Raw genomic sequence first — 15,473 nt, 5'->3', positions numbered from 1 at the left:
ATGGATACATGAAGTTAGTATTCTTTCTTTCTTTTTTTTCTTTAAATGTATTGTTCTAAGGAAAAATGCTTTCTTCGCTTTTTTATTATTATTTTTATCATTTTTCGCGAAGAAAATCGGGTGAACGTGCGAATACAACGTGTTGGTTGGCGCTAACTCTCGGGAAAGACAATGTGCGAACAGGGGTGGGGCTGGGCAAGATTAAACCTTCAACTCCCGAGGTCTGATTGCTCTCTCTTCCCTCTAAGTGCTACATATTTCTTTGTGAAGTAGATGCAATAATTTGATGTTAGATTGAGATGACAACCTCTAATTTTAACTGGATAAATTGAGTATTCTCATTACCTGTTTGCTGGATAACGTTGCATGTTATTGGGAGAACTTGCATAGTAATCACCTCTGGGAGCTAGAAGTTAACCCGTCATTCTTTCCCTTGGTTAAAATTCTTAGGAGGAATAAATGCATAAAAAAAATAAAACAACAACAGTAGTTGGTGGTCGGTAGGACGCGGCGTTTCGTCTTCACATAGACTCTTTTCAAATAATTTCGGGAATTTTCGGGTAAAATAATCGAGCGTCGCGCTCGGATTCTTGTTTGCAAACATCTATTGATACCTTGAACTTTATAAAAATGACTGTACTCTTACGGAATTGTGTTCAATTAAAGAATAATTTGGATAAATTGATCATCGATGATCTATAGATGTATAAATTCTCAGGTAGCTTAAATGTTTACGAACACGATGGCTGATCTGCAATTAGCATACTATTATCTAAAATGGGGTAGTCACATTCTTAGCATTACAAAGACAGCTGCTCAGCGACTTTATATCCTTCGTGTCCTGCGCCGCAATGGCCTTCCACCCAAGGATTTACTTAGTGTCTATACTGCTCTAATACGTTCTGTTTTGGAGTGCGCATGCCCGGTAGGGCATTCTAGCCTTCCATCTTACCTTGTGGACAATTTAGAACAGATACAAAGAAGAGCTTTCAGGATAATCGAACCACTAATTTCTTACAGAACTGCATGCAATGTTTTGAACTACCCCACACTGGAAGAGAATAGGGAACGTCTTTGCCTCGAACAGTTCAAGAAAATTAAAAACTCACAGTTATCATCATTAATTCCACAGAAAAGACTAGACGCACACGGCCGTCAGCTGCGCTCCAGCAATAATTTGACTCTTTTTAAATGTAGGACAAAACGACTTCAAATAAGTTTTTTTTCCCGCAATGACGTCAAAGCTTAATGAATTATCGCAGTAGATTTATATGACCTTTGTAATAATTTGTTAATAGAATCTTGTGAGCCGGTAACCCAGTCCCCCCGCAAAATTTGTATTTATACAGTCTCAGTTAATTTGTAAATATTTTTGGTAATTTCTTGTAAAAATGAAGTATTTCATTTTAGTGCCGAGTTCATATCTAATAAACCATTACCATTACCACCATTTCTGTTGATCAAAAATTATATTTTTTACATCATCATCCTTTAAAAGAAAACCAATCAAGTGACCCATCACGCTTCCAGTCATCTGGCGACAAAGAAAATAAAGTCAAGTAAAGACATTTGACCGTTTCAACCGACACCTCTCAAGAATTTTTTCCATTTCCAAAAGTTCCTAATTTTGATTCCTTTGCTTTTCTAGCTTTGTTTGTTGTTTGTTGTTTCTCGTTTTAAATTCGTCTCATTTTGCCTTTTGTAGTGTGTAAATTCTTTTTTCATATTCTATTCTTTTATTTTTAGACAGTTATCACTAGCTGGCTAGTGTTTAGTTCCGAGCAAGCGGCCAACGAAAAACGAAAATTTTACGCCTATAATGCAAATTAACCAAAAATACATAATAATTTTACTCCACCGACAGGTGCCGAGAAAAGAAACTCCAACATGGTCTTTTAAATATATACGAATATAGAGACTCACTGTTTGTTTTTTTTTTTTTTTTCAGAATTGTAACATGGCTCGTTAAAGTTTTTATGATTTTTTTTTCTATTTTTCTTTCTTTTGCTTCCTTCGTTTCTTTCTTTATCATTATTTTTTCAAGAGGATAATGCCTGAACATGCAAATATCGGCAGTTGGTCGGCCAACTCTAAGGAAAGTGAATAGGCAAACAGGGGTGGGGAACGCCTACATAAAACCGCTTTGACCAGCGATCTGAAGAAGTCTACGCCAGTGCTGAAAAAAAAGTGATGACAGCCTGTACTCGAAAAGCTACGTGACTAGTTTACGATTTGGACTCTATAGGCATTTCATGATCAAAGGAACTGACACTGTTAAAGACCCACAATTCGCCGAGGTGAACAAAGTATTTCCAGCAAAGTGTGACATCGAGTCAAAATCGGGTGAGGTTTGGCATTCTATTTTCACCATGATCACGCTCTTATTTCGATAACATACGTGGCTTCGCCTCCTATAGGAAGAAGTACCCACAAAACAAATTGCTCCAATTTGCGATCTTTCGATGGCTCTAAGGAAATGTATGTGGAAACATATCAACAACAACGTAAAATGTTGAAAGTAAAGGAAATACTGAACTAAAATTAAAGTGTTTTCGCTAAACAGGCATCCTCGACGCTCCAGGGTCACAAACATAAATATTCTGTTAAAGAAAGTTAAACCTGAAACGGAGCCATCGAAAATATCGAAATAATCGGGAACACTAACATGAAGCTAGCCCATTGCAATGTTTAAACGGATAATACAAATATTATATTGACAAATTCGACGGCAAACTATGCTCTGCTCTGCACCTTAAGCATAACACAGCAACGATATTCTGATAGTTGACTTCAAAGGTGAATTAACTAACCGAAAGCATATGAAATACTGAAGAAAATCATCTAGATCTTGTTCGTTGTGGAAGGCAGCTATTTGCTAAGAATCCTACCCTAAATAACGTTGCAAGTCGCGTAACACGTGAGATCCTTGTCTAATGCGCAGAGGTTTCAGCTGGGATCGCTAGGTGGCTAATATTGCATACAATTCAAGGAAGAAACTCTACCGGAGAGTTTTTTTTAATGTCCGAGAAAACGGTTTTGGATAGAAATCGCTTCTTCGCGACAGAGAAATATAAATGCATTATGGCGATGTTGATGCGTACACAGCTGCTGCACCAGTAATGATCGCCGAATGGATCATGGCAGGAAGTGTGTAAGGCCAACAAAATAGAAATGTCCCCGGTTTTCTGGGATCTCTACGATTTCAAGGTTTCATTTGTTGGAGAATCGGGGAAGGTCGGGAAACAATGAAATTGCCGATCGTCTACGATTTTCTTGACAAATAAAAACCAGGCTTTACAACTCATAAACCGAGAGTTATTAGGTTATTTAGTAAGCTGCGACATCAGTAAACTACTGTATGCCAAGGTCAGAGATACGACCTCAAAGCTCCAGGGTGACATTTCATAAACTGCTTAACGAAAGCTAAACATTTGAAAAACAAAAGACACAGATGTGGTCATTTTAATGAAATTAAAGAACAGAGACTGTATGGAAACCGACGATTAACTAATACGAATGAAACAAATATCGGCACGGATTCGACTGCAAACTATCTCTCATTTCTTTACAAGCAGTCTAAACCAGTGTTTTAATTCTGAGAATTGGACGCACTTAAGACATAAAACAGCAAATAAAATTTTAAAGGCAATCATCGTGATCCTGTTTGTTGTTAATTTTGTCGGACTGTTTTGTAATGCAATAACACTTTCCCTCTACCTTCTCGTAAATTAGTTGACAAGACGAAATCAAAATGCTCCCCCCACCACCACACTCTACAGCACAGAGAAAGACAAAGGAGGCGGTGAATCTGCTCGGGCATCTTTAATGAGGAAACGAGGAACTTATGAGGGGGTCAAGGAAAGTTCCCCGGGCGGGAGGGAGTGTAAAAAAATTGACTAATTATGAAACAAAGCAGACAAAACAAAGTGGTCATACGACAACAAAATGCCAGTTAACAAATGGTCAGGCACGGCATAAAGGCCAGGGGCTGATTAAGCTATTTCCCAAGAATATTAACCATCATTAGCGCAAAAGAGTCGTTTCAAGAGGGTTGCAGGTTTAGGATTTGTACCACGGGATGTTGAATGCGGGTCGTAATATGTTGGCCTTCCTAAATGATCGTCTGTGTCAACCCAATCGTCCTAGATAAAGCTCAAGAGATCGACACAATTTTAGGAAACCAGGGGAAAAGACTAGTAACGATTTGGACGATGAAGAAAACCTCCATCGTTCAGATGTAGGACCGCCCCGATCATTTCGTTCAGTACTAACTTAGTGCGCTGATCAGGATGATGTAACACTGACCAAAAGATCATCCGCACTTACACTTGCCGAGTCAGCTGCATAGAGGACAATGCTTTCCTGAGCTTTGCTTTTGGTCCAAATAATTTATAAGCTTCTGTGTAAGGCAGTTTTCACCGCTGAGTCGGGGGACGTCCCCTGCTAAACAGTATACAGAAGATGCAGGAGACGAAGCCAAGGATTTATAGTCCTAATCCGAGAAGACTAGAAAGTCTAACCACTTGAATATATCATAGCAAAGGAAGTACGTTCCCCTCAGTTACTTCAAGACCCTGAGTGTTGGTCCGGTCTGAGGCTTGAGCCCTTGACCTCCCTAAGGCAGTTCTGCGCTCTACGATACCAGCTTACCAGGCACGGCTGGTAGCCGTGTAACCAGTATGAGCTCTTTCTGATATGAAGTTGAACCCCCCAGGGCTGTCTATATTTAATAAAGCAACGTAAACTCACAGCTTTTCGTTATGGAAAAGCAGTTACTAACGGAAACAGCCATAGCAACTGTAGGTCAGCTCAAAATTGCTGAGTTTTATTCCTTTTTGTATCTTGTTGGGGTATCTCGAATAAAATTTTATTTGTTTCAAGCTGACTCTGCGCAAAATTCTGCCAACTTTCCCTGCAGAGGACAGAATTCAAAACGAATAAACTGCTATAAATGGAATCCTCAATTGTTTCATGGCCGCTTATGATTGACTGTGAAGTTTGAGATAAAGGAGCATGGTCGAGCAGGATTTTGGAAAACGTCGGACAAAAAAAATCCGAGAGTTCAATGGTTTTAAATACAAAAATGGCTTTAAGAATGACTTACTTTAAATAAAATGATTCCTTGAACTGCTAACAATGGGAAAGAGAATTCAATATGATTTCTATACACTAGATTTGATAAAGGGAACAAGGAATGTTTCCATCGTCATCTAAGTGATGGCTGTTTTAACACAAAATCCATGACTTTCTTGGGTAGTTCTATTGTGGGACTTGTCAGGGGAGACTTGGTGGAAAGTTTCCTTTTTACCACTGGTTTTCTGATGTAATATCTGCAACATTTATGAGACAACAAAAAATATTGATGGCAATGATTCATTATAGATTTGAAGGTTCACCTGTCTAATTTGCCCTTTCATTTCTTCTTCCCCTAATCATTCACTCTTCGACAGTAGTTTAAATGTTCATCATTTATGCTTGGTGGCGTTACAAAACAAAGCTTCTTCAACTAATTTAATAGCCGGTATGTGTTTTGTTTTGTTGTTGTTTTTGTTTTTTCTTGCGTTTGTTTTTTTTTTTTTCAGTTTTCATTTTCATCTACTTTTTTTTAAGACAGTAAAGTAAGTTTTTGATTACTCCCACTCTGATATGTCTGATAAACCTTTCAATAATTTCCCTTTTCTGGTCTGCAAGCCTTTGTAATTAGTAAACCTTCCAGGGTATCTCAAAACGCTTACTATAAGCTATCAAATATTACAACTGCAAGAACAATTGCGGGAAAATGGTACAAGAAGATAATAATAATAATAATAATAATAATAATAATAATAATATATTTTTTAAATTATATAGTAATATCAAATTTTAATAACACTCATAGCAAATAACCATATACAAGTTAAAAGTGAAAAAGACCTTCTAATAGTTCCGATTTCAATTAAAATCCTATTTACAATCTAATCCTTTTCATCATCATCAATATTATTATTGTCGATACTAAAATGAAAATGCGTCTTTATTTTTCAAGAGATAAAGTTACACTAGCTCTAAAATATAATCATAATAGTTTAATAAATTCACAAAAAGGTAAAAACAAAAGAAAAAGAGAAAGTATATATGAAACTTGGTAAAATTCACAAAACTACGTTGGACAGGCGATAGCGTTGTCGAGGGAGAAGTCCAAGTCGATGATATCGAGGGTTCTTCTGATGGATCGTGATCCTCTCAGGCATAGCAAAGCTGAACGAATGAGCGCAAATGAAACCTTGGCTCGAATCCATGACATGGTGCCTGCATAGCTCTCTCCCTTCTTATTTGATACTAACTCGGCTAAACGTTTATGGTATATTTTACATTCTGTGCCCATTCCACCTGTTGTAATAAATATTAAAGGCGTAAAAGTTCCTTGTTCGACTTCCATGACCCTGTTGGCATACTGACGTTTCTTCTCACTCTCATGCTGCCTGTAGACTTGCTCGGGAGTCTTTTCACGTTAAGATTCTGCATTTGGGTGGCATACCCAAATGGCTACCCCTAACCAAATGGCTACCCAAATGGCTACCCCTAACATCCACCGAATGCAGATTGTATGTTCTAAATACTGTTCACTGTAAATTTTTTCTAGAACTTACAAGGAGAATTTGATCAGCAATCAAGAGATTTTTTTTAGCTCAATTGCTTAGTCAGCGCCGAATTGTGTTGTGCGGGAGGTCAAGGGTTCGAGCCCTGGCCGGACCAATAATCATGGTCTTAAAATAACTGAGGAAAACTTGCTACCTTTCAATAATATCAAGAAATGGATAGATATTCTAGTCTTCTCGGATAAGGATGAATACATATTAAAACTGTAGGCCCCGTCTCCTACAGGGTTTGGGGTGGGAGACGTCAGTTTCCCACGCACGAGATTACTGTGTGATGGATGTCCTCCCCTGGGTCGGGATGGGTGGGATACCTGCTGAAGATGGGCTGTATTGCCCTTTGCATATCAGATATTTAGATTTAGATGTTCAATTCCTTTACTCTCATTAGCTTCATACAATATTCAGTTGTGATGCTGGAGGGAGAATTTCCATTGTAGATCAGGCTTGACACTTCCACAACAGATCTACACATAATTTTCAAGCTAGTACTGCATTATGGGATATAAGCTCTGGCAGGATGAGCCTTGTGGGCTGATTTCACCATTCATAGAAACATTTTCCCTCTCATTGTCAGCTATTATAAGATAGTCAGAGTGACCAGAACTACAATGTAGCATAGGAGTTGTGGTAAAACAGTGTTTATTTGTATATTGGAAAAAAAAAACATCATGCAAATCACGTCTGGTCCACTATTGCTATAAATTATTACTAATAATTTATGGATTTTTCATATTTACTCAATACATCTGTTTGTTCAATCCATATTTTTCTAATATTTAACTCTTTGGGCCGACTTCCAATCCAAGCAATAGTGGACCTGACGTGATTTGGATGATGTATAGGCAATTTCAGAAAAAGAACAAAAACCCTTTTAGTTCCTTGGTGCTGTTATCATTACCAGCAGATACCATCATGATGCCAGAGCAAAAATCATTCACTGCTTAGGTGTAACACCAGTATCTGAAGTTGACAAAGAAATTCAAAATCACCATTATGATACTTTAACATATTATGTCTAATTCTGCCAGGGTAAAACTGTCATCATACATCATTATACATTGTTATACAACAAGAACTTCATCATTAATAATAACACTTCAAGTATATTTTGACTTCGGTGCTCTTCTGATATCAACATTTTGGCCATACTTTCTTTCTAAAATTATACCAGACTGGACCATAGACTAAAGTGAGATTTCAGGGTGAAATTTACCATGGCCAGCCTAGCTGAAAACCATAATGCAGATTATACATTGTAGTAAAGAAAGATTGCTATGTCGTTGCTGACTGTGTAGTATTTTGGTAAAGTGCTATAATAACGAAAAAAAAAAAAATTCACAGGCAGAATCTCAAAATTGGCAACACTTAGAGCCAAAAACTAAAATCTCACTTTCCTCTTGAAGCACCCTCTTATCACAGACCTGTGCTGTTTGGTGTAAATTAAACCAAATCGACAAAATCACAAATTTATTGTTTATTTATTACTGAGAAAAAAATTCACAAATTTACACATTAATGGCTTTCCAATCACAATTTCCTGCAGAGTTGACATTTTAGAATACCCTAAATTTTCCCCTCAAAGACCCCAGAGCAAACCAACGATGGGGATGAACTCTATCCTTTACCCACAAGCTGCAGAGGATGCAGAGCATCCAATCCCAGACTAACTTGTTGGAAGGCAAGCATTTATGCCAACTCTAATGCATGAGTGATCACAACATAATTACTCCTTACAATGTCATTACTGGTTAAAAAAATAGTATCAGTCAGACATTGAGTGATGAGAATAGAGAATACCATCAATGAAGGAAATGTCAGCTGATCCAATACCAAATTCTCTTGACTAATATCAAGAGAACTGTATAGAAAAAGTCAAGAGAATTCCTAAAGAGATCTGAAAGGGGAAGGGTTAGCCAGCTGAGCCTTCCAAATAATATTCATTTTAGTGAATCATAATGCCTCCCTAGGGTAAATTTTCAGTTGGTACCAGTCATTAAAACTTATTCCTTACTAACACTGACCCCATATGTCTCTTTGGGAAGTGGTGTCTACTCTTCCACACTATCTCTTCTTTTCTGAAATTCTTCATCAAGATCCTAACCAGGAGGAAAAACTTCTAATCATTTTTATTTCTAAAAAAAGGCCAAGTCATTCTGGTAATGGTTAAATTCAAAACAAAGTTAAGTCATATGTGGTCCAGTCCTCATTATAATTTATGCACTTTGGCTGGAGTGTTTTATGAACCCTTTAATCCCTAACAGTGATTGGAATATAATTTCTCCTTGCAATATCACCCCTGAATCACACATTAAGGCCAGGAGAATAAAGGAAATGATCACCAACTGGAGAAGCTCTTGATTGTTTAACAAACTCTCCTTGTCAGCACCCTAAGAAATGTATAGAGAACAGTATGGAGAATATACATACTGATGTTAGGGTGTAAAGGGTTAATGCCCACAGGAAAGAATGAGGCCTGCAGCAACATGAGCTGGTGAGAGGTTGATCTGCAAGGGCAGGAGGTTTAACACTGATAAGGAAGGCCCAAGGATTTCAACAAAAGCTGGTTACTGGCTTATGGAAAAGTTTAATGAAACACCTGAAGATCTCTCATCATAAATTAGGTACAGACCCCCAAAAAATCATTCCCAAAGTTGTCTTAAATCTTCTGGCAGGCAGAGAAATGTGCATCAAAGAACCATGTCTCTGTACCCCCAGCACAAACTACAATTCATATTTTACAACCCTGAATGGGATGTACGCTTTATGTAATCATAAACTTTAAGATATTCCAGTAATATTATGATAATTCTACAAACTTAAAATAAAAAAATCCAAGCAATTGAAACAAAAAACAAAGAAAACCACTTTAAACATTTTTTACCTGTGACTATGATGTCAAAAATCATCCACAGCTCGCGATAAACTTGTCATTTAAGACGTTTTTTCACTTTGCTTGTAACTGGTGGCTATGTAAGTTAGAATAAAAAAGGTGTTTATACTTTTAGTGAGCATAAGAGATGCCATAGAATAAAATATACTTAATGTAAACCTCGAAAGTTGGCCATGTTTGATCATAGTTAATCGAGGGGACTGGTTATGAAAGCCGGCGAACTTCAAAGGGATAGCTTATTGTTTTGGTTTTTCGAGTTCAACCTAGCGTGACCGTGCATCACCTAGATTCAAGATGGCGTCTCACATGTGAGCGTTTGTACTGATGACTGCACGTTTTACGTCTGTAATATTACTATTCCTTCTTAAATACTGCTTGTATGTATCTATAAATGAAGAAGGAATGCCCGGAGATAACTGCTCTGTTTTTGGTTGCGCCTCGTCCCGCAAAACGAAAGGAATCGGCATCTGGAAACTTCCTGCCCCTCGCAATGCTGAATACAAGAAATGGCGAGAACTTTGGCTAAACGAATTGACCAAAACACGCGTTGTAGACAAAGATTTCAAGCGCCAGATCGACAATGATCGTGTCTTTACGTGCGAAAACCATTTTAGGCCCGAGGATATTGAGATTTGTAAGTATTAAATGCAATCTTATAAGTTTAACTACACGCGATCCTAGACATAATCTGCGCGGTGCTTAGGTGCATAGCTTATCAATTAACTTGAGCTTTGATAAACTTCAAACGTTATATTCTGATTCTGTTTGTTTGTGATTGTTTCTACTCTAGTTCAATCTGAAAAGATGCAGAAAAAGAAACCGAAGTTTGGTGCCTTGCCAACAGTAAACATGCCGAAGCGTTGCTTCACAACACCAGTAAATGTGCGTCCACCTCGAAGCGCAGTCAACGAAATCCCAGAAGTGGCCCCTAAAAAATGCTACAGTGACTTTAAAGATCTAGTAAAACGAGTGAAATCTTTGAAAATTCTAAGTGAGTGGATCTTAGAGGCAGCAATCGATCGAATTGTATTGACAAAGAAGAGTTCTCTGCTTGTGTTACCAAAGATTCAGCTCACCATCGATGATAGTCTTGGTTTTTCTGTGTCTGTGTTTGGATGGTTTCTGCCAGATGATCATGCGATTCATCTTGAAACCTTGCGATCCGTTATGAACATCACAGTCTCTGAACTTATCAAGAGAATTGATGTTCTCTTGATTTGCCCTGGAGTGAGACCATTTGAACTGTCATCCGATATCGTACACCACATTATACCGAAGTCAGTGGATCCGTTATTCAGAGATGATTCTGAGATATTCCCACAGCTGGAATATTGGAGAACACGGGACTGTGAAGTTTTGGTGGAGCATGGTGAGCAGTGCTGTGTTTGCTACAAATACTCTCACAAGTCAGAGGTGGATCAGAAAGCAAAGCAAAGAAAGCTTGCAAAGCCTGCTCATTTGTTTGCTCCAGTCTCTCACACAACACCAGAGAGAATAAAGCTAACCCTAAAAACACAGAGGCTTAAGTGTGCAGAACTAGAACGAAAGCTTGAAGAAATGAAATCAGAGATAGAAAAGTCAAGTGTAGAAGTAGACAACCAGTTAAGCAATGACATTACAAGTATATTGGGGACATCCAATGAAAATATCACTCCATTCATGGATCTGTTCTGGCAGCAGCAAAAGAAATTGATGACAAAGAGTAAAACTGGTGTCCGATACCATCCTATGATCATTCGATACTGCTTGTCACTTGCTACCAAGTCCCCAGCATGCTATGAAGAGCTCAGGAAAAGTAACATCCTTGTACTGCCGAGCCAACGCACATTGAAGGACTATAGAAATTGTATACGACCCAAAGCTGGCATTCAAGAGGAAGTACTTGAGGAGTTGAATGTTCTTACAAACAGCTACTTCGATGTGCAACGATACATTGTGCTCCTTTTTGACGAAATGAAAATTTTGTCAAATCTGGTATTTGACAAAGTATCTGGGGAACTAACTGGTTTCCTTGACCTGGGAGATCCTGATATAAACTTTGGAACACTTGAAAAAGCTGACAAGATTGCAAGCCATGCTATGGTCTTTTATATCAGAGGTCTCTGTACTGAGTTGAAGTTCAGCTTAGCCTATTTTGCCACCGATGGGATTACATCTTATCAGCTTATGCCATTGTTTTGGCAAGCAGTATGTGTGCTTGAGTTAGCTTGTAATCTTTGGGTGATTGCAAGTACATCAGATGGAGCGTCACCCAACCGAGCATTGTACAGAATGCACAAAGCTCTTGATGGTAATGCTGGAACTGATGTGTGCTATCGCACTGTGAACCTCTATGCACCCGACAGGTTCATATATTTTTGTTCTGATGCTCCCCATCTCATTAAGACTACAAGAAATTGTGTCTACAGCTCTGGTCATGGTACATGTACTCGGTAAGTCGATATATTTGAAACTATTATTGTAGAGATATAATTTCACAGAATAAAATTTGCACTTTCAATGCATCCATGTTAGAAATTGTATGATTTATTCATATAATTGACAACAGAGTCAAACATTTCCCTTGCTTTTAGTAAGAGGTGAAATAATATAGTCAAGCTAGAATTATTGGTATTTTGACTAGATAACATTAGCTAACATGGTTACTATGGTTACAAACAATAAGATTTTTACGTAAGGAGGGGGGTTGTGATTGGGAACTCCCTTGAAAACTTGGGTGGATTTACATTTCCTTAGTTATTCAAAACAACATTACATTTACAGAATTCATATAATGATTTAGGTGTAAACTACGATAAGGAAGTAGTTTGATTTAGTGATTGATAGTAATAACCAATGTCTTATTCTGTAGGTACATGTGGAATGATGGCCACTATATCCTCTGGCAGCATTTTATCCAGCTGTTTCATCAAGACCTTGACAATGGCCTAAAGCTGCTTCCTCGGTTAACTTATGACCATATTAAGCTCAGTGCTTACTCTACAATGAGAGTCAACCTTGCTGTCCAGATCCTCAGTGCTTCAGTGGCAAATGTTCTTAAGTCATTTGGTCCTCCCGACACCATCGCCACATCTAAATTGTGCGAAATGATGGACAACTTCTTTGATTGTCTGAATGTTCGCAACCAACATGAGCATGTGCGTAAAAGAAAGCCATTTCTCAAGCCATATTCATCAGTGAATGATCAACGGTTTGCCTGGTTAACCAATGATTTCCTTGGTTATTTGAGAAATTGGAGAGAGAGTGTGGCCAATCGTCCTGGTGAGTACACCAACAATGCAAGGAGCAAGATGTTTCTCTCTTGGCAAACCTACGAAGGCTTGAAAATCACAGTTCATTCAGTTGTAGAGGCTACAAAGTTTCTACTTAATGAAGGGATGGAATATGTGCTCACTGAGCGCTTTTGCCAAGATCCCCTTGAGGAGTATTTTGGGAACCAGAGGAAGCTTGGTAGGAGAAGTGACAACCCAGATATGCGTCAATTTGGTTACAACAATAACACCATCAGAGTGTAACGCGCTGTCACCTGTCAGTCTGGTAATACCCGAGGCAGGAAAGACAAAAACAAGGCATGGGTTAATGTCTCAGATGACCCTGTCCCAAAAAGGAAGAAAACTAAATAATGCTGACATTGCTGATTATTATAACCTGTGTATCTCCAAATGAGTGTGTATCTAACTTAAAACATAGCTTAAAACTTAGGAAAATATAAAAAGTATCAATTTCTTGTTTTGTATCATAGGGTTATTCATAAATATATAGTGAGTGATCTTGTAATACATATAAGACTTTAATAATATAATACATAAGGACTGACTTTCAAACATTTGCCTCCTTTGTATTTCTACTTGAATATTTGTAGCATAATTCCTGAAATACATATTCTAGGCACAGCGTCAGTCAAACTTATTATGATATTTTTTAAATAAAACAGGAACATTAAATTTACAGAAAAGTCTATTTGTTTTGGGAATTTAAAGAATATTACAGTAATTAGTCTGTTGATGACCTATTGATGTCCTTGCGAAGAGCTTTTGATTTCAGTTGTTTCAATCTAATTTTGTGTTTTTGAATAACGTCCTTCACAAATGAAAAAGAACGAACTCTAACATACAAACTAATAATATTGTGGAGAACATCTTTGGCAACATGGCTACTAATCTCAACTTCAGAGTCGGCTAACATGGCAGAGTGAGATGCGACAACAGTTACATCATGCATTGATCTTGAAATAATATTAGCTAAAGGAATGTTTTTCAGACTGGTTTTACGTGTAGCTTCCCTGAAATAGTGTTCAGTTCTTTCAAAAACAGACTGAGCATTTCTTGTGATCTTCCACAGTCCACCTCGATTCAATGTTGTAGTCAATCTCTGATCTTCACCAATAGGATTGTCCCATTTCCCAGCCATTATCAGTGAGATTGCGTGGTCATTTTCTAGTGTTTTACTTGCTTGTTTGTGCTTGTTATGTAGCTTATGTAGTACATAACCTCCAATATACTGTAACCCTGACTTCTCTTTATCAGATAATTTCGTCAATGGTTCACATGTGTGAGTTTCTGCTTTTTCTTTGCTATGTGTTAAAAGGCAGTCGGCCACTTTTGAACAAAGTAATGTAGCAGAGTTTCTTGATAATCCTACAAAATGGCTCGAAGCATGCAAGACTATGCTAGCGTAAAAGGCTGCATAAAACCTCTCTGCATTTCCAGACTTTGCCAATTGAATATAAAGCCCCTGAATTTCAGAAAATTTAGCTGTTGAAGATTGTAGAGTGTTGCAGTTGTAGGACCATATCTCGTCTCTGTTTACCTTTGGATAAATTTTGCTGTCTCTAAGTTTCACTTTAGCATTGCCAACGATGCTTGCATACGTTTCCACAGTTAATAGATCTCGATTTTCTGGTTTGTCTGTCTCAGTTTCTTCTGTTTCTTCTGTTTTATCTTTGTGTTTAACAGTGATGTGACGTTTCAGTCCGCTCTTACTCTTGCATTTCTTTGGACAATGAGGGCAAGTGACGCTCAGTGGGTGAACCTGCAAAACCAAATTCACGATCAACATCACACACTACTTAGGTTCATAAATCATCTTTAAATCAACAGCTGATAAAATAACGTTTAGGCAAGAAATGGTTTATAAATAGAGCCCGAAATAAGAGTGATTGATCGAAAGCATGATGTCGAAAGCTAGTCTGTTCGACCTTCATGTTCAATCTTCCTTTTTGACGTTTTTAGGCTATATTTTAACTATTAAAACAGATTCTATAGCTTACATCAGCAGCTGCTTCTCTGAAGTGCTCATCAAGGTCTTCTTCTTCTTCTAAAACTCCTAAAATTGCCTCTAAATCGTCTCCAAAGAAGAACATGTCATCACACGCGTCCGCCATGTTGTTTTTAGATGCACGGTCAATGTCACGTGACGGTGCATCTCAACCTCAAAACCCAAACAATAGGCCGGTCCTTTGAAGTTCGCCGGCTTTCATAACCAGTCCCCTCGATTAACTATGGTTTGATGCCGCGTGTCTTGCATTTGGTACCTGCGAGGATATTTGCCGCGATTTCAGCACAACACTACAAAAATGCCCAGCATGTGCTGCGGTTTCCGGATTTACTATTTTCTTCCATCCGACTGGTTGAACTACTCTTGTGGTTAGACAAACCACTGCTAAACCCTACGACTTGGTTCGGGAAACGTGATGGGTAATTCTTTTGTTCTTTTTGATGTATCCATAGCGATTTCCCATGGGCAGTTTCATTGTGGGAATAAAGGTCACACACTAAACACAGACTTCCCGTGGGTAATGTCTCACTTTCCCGTGGGAAAAAGGCCTAGTGTAACGTAAACGCGGGTTACTTAACAGAGGATTGACCCTTGACATGCAAACGCATTGTAAGAAGACAGGGACCTCCTGATACACGTTGGAAAGCGTTTGGTTAGAGATATCAAGA

The 15,473-nt window shown here is 38.1% G+C and overlaps 3 protein-coding genes across 3 annotated transcripts in view; 1 reads left to right on the top strand and 2 right to left on the bottom strand.

Moving 5' to 3' along the window:
- LOC148731343 (sorting nexin-5-like) overlaps positions 1–9,626 on the bottom strand; it is a 301,059-nt gene extending 291,433 nt beyond the window's left edge. The window contains exons 1-2 of the mRNA XM_088760408.1: positions 9,520–9,626; positions 8,660–8,734 (exon numbers count right to left, since the gene is read on the bottom strand). The gene's annotated coding sequence lies outside the window, so the exon portion shown is untranslated. The remainder of the gene's footprint in view (positions 1–8,659; positions 8,735–9,519) is intronic.
- A 178-nt stretch (positions 9,627–9,804) lies between these two features.
- On the top strand, positions 9,805–13,300 carry LOC148731342 (uncharacterized). Its single transcript, XM_088761057.1, has 3 exons — positions 9,805–10,162; positions 10,319–11,960; positions 12,380–13,300. Exons 1-3 carry the CDS (start codon positions 9,853–9,855, stop codon positions 13,041–13,043), a joined length of 2,616 nt encoding a protein of 871 aa, XP_088617183.1. The 5' UTR covers positions 9,805–9,852; the 3' UTR covers positions 13,044–13,300.
- A 40-nt stretch (positions 13,301–13,340) lies between these two features.
- On the bottom strand, positions 13,341–15,034 carry LOC148731341 (uncharacterized). The gene is made up of 2 exons (XM_088761056.1): positions 14,798–15,034; positions 13,341–14,559 (listed from the first exon to the last, which is right to left on the bottom strand). The coding sequence occupies exons 1-2, from the start codon at positions 14,909–14,911 to the stop codon at positions 13,522–13,524; spliced, it is 1,152 nt and encodes a 383-aa protein (XP_088617182.1). The 5' UTR covers positions 14,912–15,034; the 3' UTR covers positions 13,341–13,521.
- Between the last annotated feature and the right edge of the window lie 439 nt (positions 15,035–15,473).

The sequence above is a fragment of the Stylophora pistillata genome, chromosome 5 (assembly GCF_964205215.1).
Source record: "Stylophora pistillata chromosome 5, jaStyPist1.2, whole genome shotgun sequence".
Taxonomy (NCBI): Eukaryota; Metazoa; Cnidaria; class Anthozoa; order Scleractinia; family Pocilloporidae; genus Stylophora; species Stylophora pistillata.
Note: the sequence above shows the minus strand (reverse complement) of the source record. Positions and strands in the feature narration are given on the sequence as shown.

Excerpts from the sequence above, each read along its gene's own strand:
- LOC148731342 (XM_088761057.1), top strand. The coding sequence starts at position 9,853 with ATGACTGCACGTTTTACGTCTGTAATATTACTATTCCTTCTTAAATAC. Across the intron at positions 10,163-10,318 it reads GCCCGAGGATATTGAGATTT|TTCAATCTGAAAAGATGCAG; the intron begins GTAAGTATTAAA and ends TTTCTACTCTAG. Across the intron at positions 11,961-12,379 it reads GGTCATGGTACATGTACTCG|GTACATGTGGAATGATGGCC; the intron begins GTAAGTCGATAT and ends CTTATTCTGTAG.
- LOC148731341 (XM_088761056.1), bottom strand. The coding sequence starts at position 14,911 with ATGGCGGACGCGTGTGATGACATGTTCTTCTTTGGAGACGATTTAGAG. Across the intron at positions 14,560-14,797 it reads TCAGAGAAGCAGCTGCTGAT|GTTCACCCACTGAGCGTCAC; the intron begins GTAAGCTATAGA and ends TTGGTTTTGCAG.